The sequence below is a fragment of the Dromaius novaehollandiae genome, chromosome 10, assembly GCF_036370855.1.
Source record: "Dromaius novaehollandiae isolate bDroNov1 chromosome 10, bDroNov1.hap1, whole genome shotgun sequence".
In the NCBI taxonomy this organism is placed as follows: Eukaryota; Metazoa; Chordata; class Aves; order Casuariiformes; family Dromaiidae; genus Dromaius; species Dromaius novaehollandiae.
The window spans coordinates 3053032-3065781 of NC_088107.1; the positions used below are offsets into that span (position 1 = coordinate 3053032).

General features: G+C 41.1%; 1 protein-coding gene across 1 annotated transcript in view; it reads left to right on the plus strand.

Moving 5' to 3' along the window:
- MEGF11 (multiple EGF like domains 11) overlaps positions 1 to 12750 on the plus strand; it is a 298039-nt gene that overhangs the window by 212580 nt on the left and 72709 nt on the right. The window contains exons 11-12 of the mRNA XM_064517860.1: positions 1446 to 1658; positions 10018 to 10192. Of these exons, the coding sequence (XP_064373930.1) occupies positions 1446 to 1658; positions 10018 to 10192 (388 nt within the window). The remainder of the gene's footprint in view (positions 1 to 1445; positions 1659 to 10017; positions 10193 to 12750) is intronic.

Sequence of the window (12750 nt, forward strand, 5' to 3'; positions counted from 1 at the left end):
GCCATCCCCTGGGCTCATTCCCTTCCCGTTGTCACGTGCTCCTCTCTCTTCAGGTCTCGTGTGAACTCCTGAACTTGACTCCTGTAGTATGCTGATGTTTGATGCAATTAAATCACTAGCTAGGCCTTTTGCTTTGTTCATATGTTTTTAGTAAAACGTGATTGTCTGAAGCTGCAAAAGTAATACTCTTCTTATATACTGACTGTGTTCATTGCAGTTTTGCCTGGCTTGCATCGCACATTCGTCTTTTATTACTGATCATTATATTAACTCTCACCTGCAAGCTGTGAAATGATCTGCAGAACGACGTTTAACAGTCACCTCTATCCACTGAGTTTATAGTATATACTTTAATCAATGCACAGGATTAAATTAATGCTGATAGGCAATTTCCAATATCTGGTATCCATGCGATAAGGGAATTGGGCTTTTTTGGATTTTTCTTTTTTTTTTTTTTTTCATTAACTGAAAAGGCATATCTGTATTTCACGGTGGATCATGTAAACTGTAGTACTGACTCACTGCAGAATTTTGAAACCACTGAATTGTGTCAAGCACAGAAGCATTTGCTTTCTTTAGGACTTTAGTTGAGCTTTTCCAACTAGGAGATATTATGATCTCTTAAACTGGTTGTGTAGGACAATGAAACAGACTTTCTAGCAGATTTCATAATGTATCCAATAGGGAATTATTTTAAACAGTGCATAGAAGGTGCAATTTAAAACAATCTGTGACTAATCTTTGCAGGTTCCATTTTTATGTGTATCAAGTATTACAAATGTTGGCAATTTTGGAGAAGATACTACACTAAGGAGAGTGAAAGTGATTTGTCTTGAGGTTTTATACTACTGAGCATCCCTGGAGTAAGAGATGAAAAGCAAATTTTAGATGCAAACAGCTGCAATTACTCAGAACAGACACGAAAGACAAAGGAGTAGATGTTCTACCAGTATAAAGCAGGTCCAACAACAGCATAGAGGGAAAGTGAAACTATACTTTGCCGGAGAACATTTTATTTAATACTGCTTAATAGATCACATTTTCTTTCGATCCTCATTATCACTCTGAGAGTACCATATGCCTTTAAAGAAGGTATACAATCCTTCTGTAATGAGGGGAAATCAAACAGATGAGGGTTTTTTTTTTTTTTAATTATCTCAATGTATATCCAGTTTTCATGGTGCATGAATGGAATTATCAAGGTTCTGGAAATAAGAATGCACTTGGACAGAAATAATTGGAAAGAAATTAGTACACTTTCAGTTAACAGCAATTTACATGCCCAAGATAGCATATCACCCCAATGATTTCATCAGTTCAGTATACCACTTAATTGAGCTATGATTTTATGCTTAATTCATTAGCAAAAACATTCCCATGTAAAAGTCATAAGCAGACTAGATTATAATATTTGACTGGATCATGTCTCACATATTTCATTGCAGGTGTCAAGAGGAGTGTCCTATTGGGACATACGGCTTTCAGTGCACTCAAAGATGTGACTGCCAAAACGGTGCAAAGTGCTACCACGTAAATGGAGCGTGTATGTGTGACCCTGGATTTAAAGGGATTTATTGTCAGGAAAGAATGTGTCCAGAAGGGTTCTATGGCCTCAAATGTGACAAGAGATGTCCTTGCAATATTACCAACACTCTCAGGTATGTTCATCATATTATGTACTAGTACGGGGACTGGTCAAATAAAAGCACTGGGAAAAATTCGCTTTTGAGCAAACTCACTCCCTATTTTGCTGTAGTTTTAATTAAGAGCCCATTCATTTCCTTTGGATTACAACCTTTGATTTAAATGACTTCATATTTGAAACCATAAGCCTCAGTTCAGCCAGCTACTAAGCATGTAGCTGTTAATTATTTAAACCGTTCTGCAAAAATCTGAAACAATCTGACATATGACCTGATCCTGGAGCTGTACTCTCTTAGGCATAAAAACTATCATATGAGTCCCCTATGTATGTACATAATTCTATTTTCATCATCTGTGCTTCAGAGAATAGCATCACTGGGAAGAATGGTGGATGGGAAAATGGTATGATACCAGAACTTAACTGTCACATTATTTCAGTAAACACATAATGCTTTATAATACCCCACTGAAGTTCAAAAAATATATTTTCTCAACTCCATCATTTTGGCTCTTTTTATGACACAGGTTTTCTTGTCAAATCTATAGACAGCAAGGGGACTTTCAAAATGAAACCTTATTTGCTTCAGTTTATGTCTTGTGGCAAATTACCTTGTTGAAAACACTTGAGGCAGATGTATAAATAGACTGAAATCAATATCCCCAAGTCTGTGGAACTGTAACGAAGTCAACATTGTCAAAATAGACATATCTTCTCTTCTCATGTGTGCCTATTTTTGCTCTTCATTCAGTATGTGCATGTGTAAAATATTCAGGAAAATAAATATCAGGGAAGTGTATCTAAAATGGAATAAGCCTCACTTAAAAGGTCAGGTTTCAATGTTTTATTCCCTTTGGCATTTTTTAAGATCTGATCCTTGAGGTTCCCATTACTAAAAGCTAGATCCACAAAGAGACTTAAGCACCTCACATGACTTAGGGGAATCTAAATTCAACCTTGCAGGCTTGAATGAGTTTTCTGAACCCCAAAGAAAGAAACAATTTAAGATTCTTCCCTGTTATCCCATTTGCTACTTTTGTGGCTCCTGGCCTTGTTAACTGACTGTTGGCATTGCTGTCTGGAGGTGCCTAGCTCCCCAGCACATGGTAAAGGGAGCCTGGGCAGCCAACACGCCCTGGCATCAGGTCCTCTGATGGGCTACAGCCTGTGGTTCCTTTTTGTGCCTGCAAGATGCTGAGCCCCTCGGCTCCCACTGTGTTTCAGTAAGAGGTGCTATGGACCTAGCAGGCAGCCCTATCCTACTAGATACAGACTGAGGCCCTTGGATTTGTCAAGCTTTTTCCATTTAGCCCAAGTCCGTTGCTAGCAGCCATCTTTCTATCAGAAAGGAACAGAGCTGGGGTTTGGATAGTTAAATGGAAAGGGATTTTTTTTTCCAATTCTCTCTCTCGCTCGTATTCTTCTTTTTCCTATCATTTACTGTTAAGCATTCACAGCCATTCCAGGAATGTGTAGACTTCACAAGGAGATGGGGATAATTGATGCCCAAGCAAATATGCCCTTGAAACGGACATTCTTCAATTTTAAAGCAGACAGGTGGGCACCTGACTGTCTTGCTGATGCTGACAAACCTACCTGGCAATCTTGCAGCCTGCTAAAATATAAAGACACTGTCCCCAATTATGCATGCAAGCAGTACTGCCTAATTCGTGCATGCACACGCGCACATGCACAAACACTTCAGGCAAATCTGTTCATGTGCTTGAGATAGGCTCTATTTGTCTCAGTCTTGGAAATAAACAGGTGATCTTTCATGTGGATTCAAGTTCAACTGTGAGTGGTGAGGCTTAGCTTACCTGTGAGTCAGAGCTCAAAATGGATTATTTAAAAGTCTTGTAATTCTGATCATACCAGTCCTGTACAGAAAGATAGCTGCTGGCTCTGTTGGGTTTGACAGTGAGGATCCAAAGTGTTTAACACCTCAAAGGTAACTATGTACAACAGGCTTCTACCACTTCTGAGTATTTTGTGCATCATGGAAATCATTGTGAAAAATAACATCCCTGAGGCATGAGCAGAGCACTATACACAAAAGGTTGATGTTGTATTGTAGTGAGGCTAGACATGACACAAGAACTGCTGCAGGGTGAGCTGGGGGAGGAATTTCTGTATGTCCCGCTGCTCTGTACTGCCTGCCAGTGTGCAAGACTTAAACCTGTGGTAGGTGCAAGGCAAACTGCTCCTCAGTGAAAGCTGCCCCTCACGTGCACGGGAAGGTGAGAATATGCTTGCAGGCAGTTCCTGGAGAGCTGCTGACAGTGTGTCTTCGCTCCCACTCCTAGCCTGCAGAAACCTGTTTGTGCGCCCATTTTCTCAGAAAGGTGTAGATGGAGCTGCAGAGAGACCAGCCAGCCACGAGCAAGGTTGAGCTTGGGTGCTGTTGCCCAGTTGACTGCTCGAATCATCACCACTCTTTTAACAGAGGGAAGATTGTGGACTTGAGGGTGCAAGTGTCCATCCTGAGGTAATCGAAAGACTTCCTGGGAGATGCTTTAGGGGAGGACAGCAGTGGGTTTGTTAGAAGATCCTCCTTGAAGGACCAGACTAGCACCATCAGGCTGTGAAGGAAAGTTAGGGCTCAAGTTTGAGAGGGCTCAGAAAGGTGGAGGATTGAATCTTCTCACAGCTCTTTTCTATGCATGTTGTTATTCTCCCACACTGTGCAACTGATCTGTGCCTAGTAGCTGTCTGACAGATACTTTTTATGCCTTCCCCAACACTGCTCCATCAGCTTCACTTGCAGCATCCTCTGCTAAGATGGTATCTGTTTCCTTAATAAATGAGTCTAGTCTCTCCATTGATAAAATCTCCATTTTTTCCTGCATCTTATCACTGCTGTTATGGAACAAAGAGGTATCAGCAAGCTGTAGATCTGTAAATGTTCTTTCATTCATCCATGGTATTTCAGCTTTCCACTTTTCAATGAACTCTTCAGAATCCCGTCAGTTTCTGAGCCGTGGAGTGTCAGAGTTGATGGAAAATGACCTTCTCCAAAGACACTCCATATTCTGAATGAATCTCTTTACTAATTTTTTTTTTAAACCACCCCACATAGCACACTTGTCTTTCCACCCACTACCTTCTTCCCTGAATTTTATCATTACTGGAACTGTGGTCTTCCAAATTCATTCCTTTACTGACAGCCATCTATTTTCCCTGGAAGCTATTTAAGCTCTTGGCTACTTGTTGCGATACCTATGTGTGTAGGATAATTTTACAAATAATTAAAATAAGGTGAGGGAAGCCTGCTTATTTCTGTCAGTGCTTTTGACTCACTTGATCTGGTTATTGGGCATCTGACTGGAACTGAAGGCTCTGGAGGTTTTGAGGAGCAGGTTGGGAAGAGACATTAAGAAATACGCCATCAGCTTTCCTATTATTGTAGATCTGTCTATGTTAATGTCTGAAAAGACTAATATGATCATCTAGTCTGACCTTCTGCATAACAACAGCTGAAGAACATCATCCAATAATTTCTGCATCAAAGCACATTGAAAGACACTTCGTACAGGACTTTTGAACAACCCCAGAATTAGGTACTTTAGAGTACACTTGTGACTGGGATTGTCCTTCCCCAGGGAAGGATACAGAGGTAAGAAACTCCCTCATGCACGAAACCCACACTGAGACTATCTTTAAGAGTGAGAAAGGCATAACCCTGGCGTGCATCTTCTGAAAAGCAGAGACGGAAATGAATAGCTGGACAAGCCTTGCCTGCCCAGCTTACTTGAGCAGTGCTGAGGAGCCGTAAGCATTTAGCAAATGTCTTACCTGGACTGGGATTGTGAGAAGGGCAAGGAAGACGTGGTGACCTTGCAAGCCTTGGCTTTTTCTGCCTGCAGCTGGGACACTGTGACAAAGTTTTATGAAATGAATAGATCTACAGGAGAGGAAGTCTACTTATTGCCTCAACACTGAAAAGTTTGGAAGGGCTAAATCCCGTGGACCTCTCATGAAGAGTAGCCTCGGCCTAAAAAAGGTTGCCCTTAAATGAAGCTGGCTTTGAAGGTGTGCTGGACTGAAGCAGTGGCTCTGCAGTTTAAGTGCGGCTGCTTCTTTAAAAGCAGGAGGATGTTTTAGTAAGGGGAAACTAAGTGTAGTGTGGATAACTAAAGACAGAAAATATTGTAAATTAAGAATTAGGTTGATTGTTAATTAAGATATTAGGGCTAGTGACAAAGTCAGAAAATTCACAACAAAGAGGTAGTTTAGGCTAAAAGATATATGGAGAATAAATTCAGACTTTGGAACAGACTATGTTGTTTGAAACTTTTCTTTCCCAATTTGCCTTAAGAAAGTTAAATTACCTAGAGTGAAAGGAAACAGGTTTCTTCAAAAATTAATGTTAACTGTGCCAAAAAAAAGTGCACAGGTGAAAAATGACTTTCTGTTTTTCAGTTCAGCTAGTGAATAGAAAAAAAAAATCTTTTGTTACTGTCTATACTGCATAGTATACTTAAGCTTCCAAACTTTAGCAAGAGCCACAGAAGAATTTCCTTCTCATGTGGACAGCTTCCAATTTCTACCTTCTCTTCATCCCTCCTGGCTACTTGGGCTTAGTGCCAGAGAGACACTTGGCCTGTTGCATTCATTTTAGGTTTTCTGCACTGTTCCTTCCTGTTATGCAAGAGATTTGATGAAATAAAAGTTGTTAAGATTCAATGTAAAATACTACTGTATAACACTGCCAGACTCTTTCATGAATGTGAAGTTCCCTTCCTGCTCACAGCAAGCGCTTGGAAAGCAGATGTTAGTGAGTTTGCCTTCTGTGATCCTTTCAAAGGCTTCACATTCCCATACCAATCCATGAAGTGATCCTTGTCCAGAAGAATTGTTTGTGTTTCTTAATTTAATTTTATTGGTGGTGTGGAAGAATGCCTTACGTATGCTACATCCCATGCTGGCAAAATGTTATACGGACTCGTGACCTTGAAAAGTACATTCAGAACAGGAAGGGAGGAATTACACAAATAATTCACCTTGCTAATTGTATTTCCACTTCTTTGCTTTAACACCTTTACATTCAGTGCCTTAAATTTTTCAAAATCACTGCAGCTAGCGAATTTAATTCACCAGGTAGATGGTTAGGTGCATAGGTGGATGGATGCATATAGATAAATTTCCTAGCTGTAAGTGTATGTACATAGTTTAAACATGGAATGAAATTTTACAGAATGCTAATATAATAAGACAAACATATTCCTAACTCACATGTACATGCACGTACACACTGCTTCCACATCATGAGCTGCAGTGTTCTTAGTATGTAATTCTGGCTTTAACTACTGGAATAGTTCTCAAATACCAGAATATAAAAAATAACTACTAATAAAAACTTAGTACTATTTAGTGCTATCAGCTGCAGATCTTAAAGGGCATCCAAAGGAAGAAAGGCATCATTTTACAGATGGAAAAGATGAGATGCAGAAAGAATAAGTTACATGGCCAAGATTCACTGGCAGAATCAGGAAGAGAACAGCTGTTTTCTGATTTTTGGTTAAGCCCCTAAATCTCAGGCATCTTCAAGTTGAAGTTGTGCATCAGGACACTCTGATTGTCACACAAGTGTTTGCACTTCAGGATGTTGTATTCTTTGTATCAGAGACAAGACTGCTGTGTCCCTGGGCTGGACAGAGCCTGCAACTTCATTTTGTGCAGACCAACCATGTAGGTTTGGCGATTTTTTGCATGTTGCTCTACCATAACACTGTATAGCGTGTTGGCCTGCCAAAAGCTTTGGAAAGGTTTATTCTGCTACCATCAAGGAAAAGGTCCCCCTCTCCTGCTGTATAGTCTATTTACCGACTGTTGCTGCCTCCCCAGAACCATCGTCATGGATACCAAAACCCTGGAATTTCATATGGAGGATTTTTCTAACGCTGCAATGCCAGCCCTCTGCAAGAGAGCAGAAGATATGCATTTCAAAGCACTGAAGGACTACAAATGCTTGGCTTAGGGAAAAACCAAAACTCTGATGTTCTGGGCCAATAATAAAATCATTCTTGCTTCAACAGGGAGATGATATGGATGCAGGGACCCAGACCTCTGCACAGGGCTTTCCGTAGCCTGCAGCCTGGTCGAAGAGTGGGAAAAGGCTTAGGCAGGATGCTGCCGCTGCCTTTTAGGGGGCCTTAGTGAGGAGTCCATGGCCCGTCTCCCACAGACTCTTCTGCCAAGCTGGTTTGGTTCTTGCTGGGTTATTTTAGTGCATGTTAGGATGATTTATTTTTGGCCTTTAATAGTCTGTGTCCCATGCAAAACAGCTCTCCGTTTTGATGAAGGAGCCAACGTTGAAGTAGAAGTTCTTACTGAGTATAGTATTTTCAATTGAATTGTCATAGACTGATTCAAACTGCCGTGATCATATATTACGTTTGAAAGATTTAATTTAGCCGACAGACGCAGTTCTTGTGGAGCCTTATGATATGTGCAGTAGAAGTGAAAACAGAGAAACAAAGAATCCACTCTAAAATATTCCTTTAATGTTTAGCTTTCTGCTCCTATTAGGTAATGATTAATAAATGGAGAGGGAGAAAAATGAGCTTTTATTATTTTCATCTAAATGTTAAGAGGTGCTGTGTGAACAACCATAATTTCAGGGACTGCTTTGTCAGAAGAATTTCATGGATGGTGGTTTGTTAAGCTGATGAATTGTTTTAATTAGTCAGTAAAACACTATTTATGATGAAACATATGACAGTCACAAAAATTGATAATTCTTAGTCACAACAGTTTGTGACTAACCTCTCCTACCAGTAATTGCCTGAAACATACTTGGAAATTACGTTTTACGAGGTTACCTTGAAAATTAATATATAGCATATTAATTTTACAGGTGTACAGAAACTCATTCAGTCAAGTCCACAATATTAAGCTATAGCAATAAATAATCGTAAAGGAATAATAAATAGACTCTATGATGCAAAGAACCAGGAGTCAGGTCCACAGAGAGGTACCACCTTGCAGAGCTCTGTTCTGAGAATAATAGAGGAAATTCTGATTTGTAGCCATGTTATTTCTCATCTCTCTCACTGAGGGTTAGATGGTGCTGTTAAGATACAATCTTGTAGTGCAGAGGCCAGAGTGTGTACCCAGCACTCAGGTGAAGCTTTACACTCACAACTGGCCTCAGACAACCTGCAGTCCTTTTCCAGAGATCACATTCTCTCTCCATCCCCTGCTCTTTCTCCCAACCCTTCACTGGCCACCTCATCTCCCCAGATGTGACTTTCTCGGGTGCACTCCCTTCCTGTCCCCCAGAAACCTCCGTTTCTTCAAACCAGGATGTTCACATCTCCGGCCTTCCTCTCTCCTAGCTCCCAACTGCAACCGCAGGGTGGCTGTCATTCTTGGAGAGCTTAGTGCCCTCAGGAAGCCAGGAGATGCCCTCTCTGTTCATAGAAGAGCAAATAGGGAATAAAGACAAACTGTTTGATAGGAGGAACAAAGAAGTAAGTCTTCCACCTACCAGACGCATCTTCACAAGACTCAGACATTGTCTGGCCTTTTGGGCTTGAATCTCTTCTCTACTTTTCTCTCTGTGTGCTGCCACAACAGTGCAGAATTATCTGAAGAGAAATGAAAGTCAGAGTGTTAATATTGGGTAGCAATGCTCATTATTCAGCATAAAGGAACTTGACTCATTTCCCTGCACAGCTGAGATTTAGTCCCAGGGCTCCTGTTGACTCCTGCCCTGAATAAATCCCATAGCAATCAGTTCTGTTCACTATAGCTGAATATTCCCCACAAAACTCTTTTTCCAAGGGGGATTTTTCCTTTCCAAAACCCTTTCCTTTCTACCTCCCCCTCCTTAAAAGTTCTGCCAAGGCGTCACTCATGTTTGTGCTGTGGGACTCAGGTTTATATTCACAAGTCCTTTCTTTCCTGATTGAAGTTAAATAAAACAAACCTTACTCCCTTCATCTTCTCTAGTTGTGATATAGTTGAATCTCTCCTAACCTTGATCATCTGTAACTGACAGTATCACACACAAATAGTATAACACATATATGGCTCAATCCTGTAGTTAACATCAGTTACCCAAGTCATATTGATTTGAGCATGAAAAAAGCATAAACTTCATGAGTGTAAAGTTACCAGTGCTGCAGGCAGCAGTTCCTGGTTGCCTGTATATTACTTGCAGGTTGGTATTTAGCACCATATTTCCTATACCTTTCCTGACCTATGTGGCTGCTCATGTTCACCATCCTTAACAGCTTTCAGCTTTGTTCAATTCTGAATGTGACTCTTGCTGGTGCTTCATTTGAATCATTCTACTGAGAAATTTCTGCTGTTTACAGGGAGGATTTTTCTTTCATGCCCAGATCTCATTAATGTCTGTCTTTCTTCATTAGTTGCCATCCCCTGTCTGGAGAATGTAGCTGCAAAGCTGGCTGGGCTGGACTCTATTGCAACGAGACGTGTCCCCCTGGATACTACGGCGAAGGCTGCCAGCTGAGCTGCCTTTGCCAGAACGGTGCAGACTGTGACAGCATTACAGGGAAGTGTACCTGCGCACCAGGATACATGGTAAGTGAGAGCTGGGAAGAATGGAGCATTTCATAGGGTGCTTGCAAAAAATTAAAGAGGATTTTAATCTCATTTCAAAAAGTATTTGTGTAAGCATGGCCAAAACTAGGTATTTTTCCCCATGTGATTCCACATAATTCTTTGAACAGTGTCAACTTATTACTTCTGATTATTTGCTTAACATCAGTATTGTAAGTTTATTGCTCTTGGAAGGATAAAGACATGCTTTCCCAGCTTATATTCCAAGTCAAGTCATAACACAAAAGATGTCAGATTATTGTCTGCGTGAAGAGCAGAGAAAGAATTCTCTTGGCCTTTCAGCATGTTCCTTGTCAGTCACAGTGATTTTAATAGATGAAGATTTTTGAAAATGTTACAAATAATAGGGCAATTTGTGTCTTTTCTGGGCATGTGTGGCAGGTGTCTTTCACCTGAGGATCAGAAAGAGCTTCAGACATTCTGAGGTAAACAAGCATTACGTTTTATAGATGGGATACAAAATGGCTGAAGAAATCCAGCCAAGTGAAACAATAGAAGGGAGGTAGATCCTGAATGGCCACTTAGGGATTGCCCAGTTCTAGCAGAAGGTGTTAGGACATGGATCAAGGTGTCCAGTCCTGCTGCACCTGGATGTAATGGTGTCTGATTGCTGCTGAGTTCCCTGGTCAGGGTAGGGCCAGAATTTAATCTGCAGATCCAAATATGAAGCACCTCTTTCGCATTATTTCAGGGCATACCATGGAAGAGATTCACATGCTCTGTTTAAGAACTGACATTTCCTAAGAAAACAAAGTATTTTCAGGAGAGAATTCCACCACAGCTTCATTAGCAGTTGTCTTTCCATAATTCATGTATTTAATTTCACATGAGCTGTCCCCCAGGCCTACCTACTTGTTTTCCATACTGTTATAGTAATTATTAGTTATAATTATTAATAAATTTGCTAGAAATCAAGCTACAGATTCAAAGACATTCCTAACATTTTTAGAGCTTCCACTGACATTTAGCAGCCAACTAGAACATGCAGCCTCCTAGATGAGTTCTACTCTTTATTGTTTTAAATCACAACTTCAAATCAAGATGAATAAGTATCTTTAAATATTAGGGAATATGGGATCACATCTCTGACCATGTTGTAGCTCCTTTGCTTTGCTTCGTGAAGCAAGTGGACATCGTCCTTCCCTTCACATGCCAGCTTTCGAAGCAGCAGAAGGGGCATGGCATGCTGGAGCTAGGTCGCAGAGTAGCCATGTCCCATGTCAGGGCCCACTGCAGTGTTTAGGGTTTTCTTGAAGAAAACAGTGGCAGCATTTTGCAGTTTTATAGGGGAAGACTGTACAACTGAGTGAAAAGATCATAAAGCGTGGGAGTCCCAGATGAGATGAGTGGGTCGTTAAAGCCTTCTTGGCCTCCCTCCCTTTTAAATCCACACCTGAGTTTATGGTCGCCAGCCATCATCCCCAGAACCGTGGAAGGGGACTTGTGGCTTAAAGTCACCTCTGTTCTCTGCTTCATGTCAACAGCTGAACCTGAAAATTGGAGCTTCCATCTAATTTCTAGGGGTTCTCTCAATGATGCGTATAAACACATTTATTTAGACATGAGGGGTAGGACTGTCAAAAGCATCTGTGCAAGACAGTAGCACTTCAAGATGGAAAAAAAAGAACTCTGATTCCCCACTTAGTTACACTGATAGAAAACAAGAATTTATCTTCTCTGTACTGTGGTCATACACATGTGCTAATATAAAGTAGGGGAAAGAAGGAAGCCAGTAGCATGTTAATAAGAAATACAAAATAAAAAGATACCAAGATCCTCTTTCTTATCAGGGAAGCTGCTCAAGTTTGCAGCACAAAAATATTTTGTGACCCTTTATTGTACGTATTGAAAGAAAAACAGCTTACATAATATATATTGCTCCACAGCTTATACAATATATTATTGCAGCCATGAAGCCTGGGAAGTTCCTATTGCATTGCTTCAAAATAATATTTAATCTCATAATAAAGAGTCTTCTTGCATTGACATTTAAACAGCTTGGTTATTGAGGATAGCGCTATAATCACTGAAGCATATTTAGGCATTAGTATCATTGCACTCTCATAATATACTATAATCTCTGGCAATTAGTCCATGAGGGGAAGTAAAGCCTTGAAATTGCTAATTTATTGCCTCTAAAGTGTATTTGTCAGTCGTATGCATGCCAGATGAATTGAGTTGCAAGAGTTCTTTCAAACGCTAGAGAACATGGGCTGCAAAGGAAAACTTGACGGCAGCCGCTGCGTGCTAGCGTGGAAGTGCGGGGTGCTGGGAGGTGCTCTGCCCTGCGCACGCCATCGGGCAGGCAGGCCGCAGCCGCCCTGCTCCCCGTGCAGCCGGCAGGCCGTGGGGGCCGGGAAGGCTTGGAGTGCCTCGTCTCAATGACACACTCAAGACCAGATTTTGCCTTCAAATATGCATGCCGGCCTCTTGCTGAGGCAACGGGGAGCTCTGCCTGAGGGTAGCATTTTGCCCTTGAATTCGGCTAGCCTGCAAGCGAGCGGTGTGACTGCTCGTGA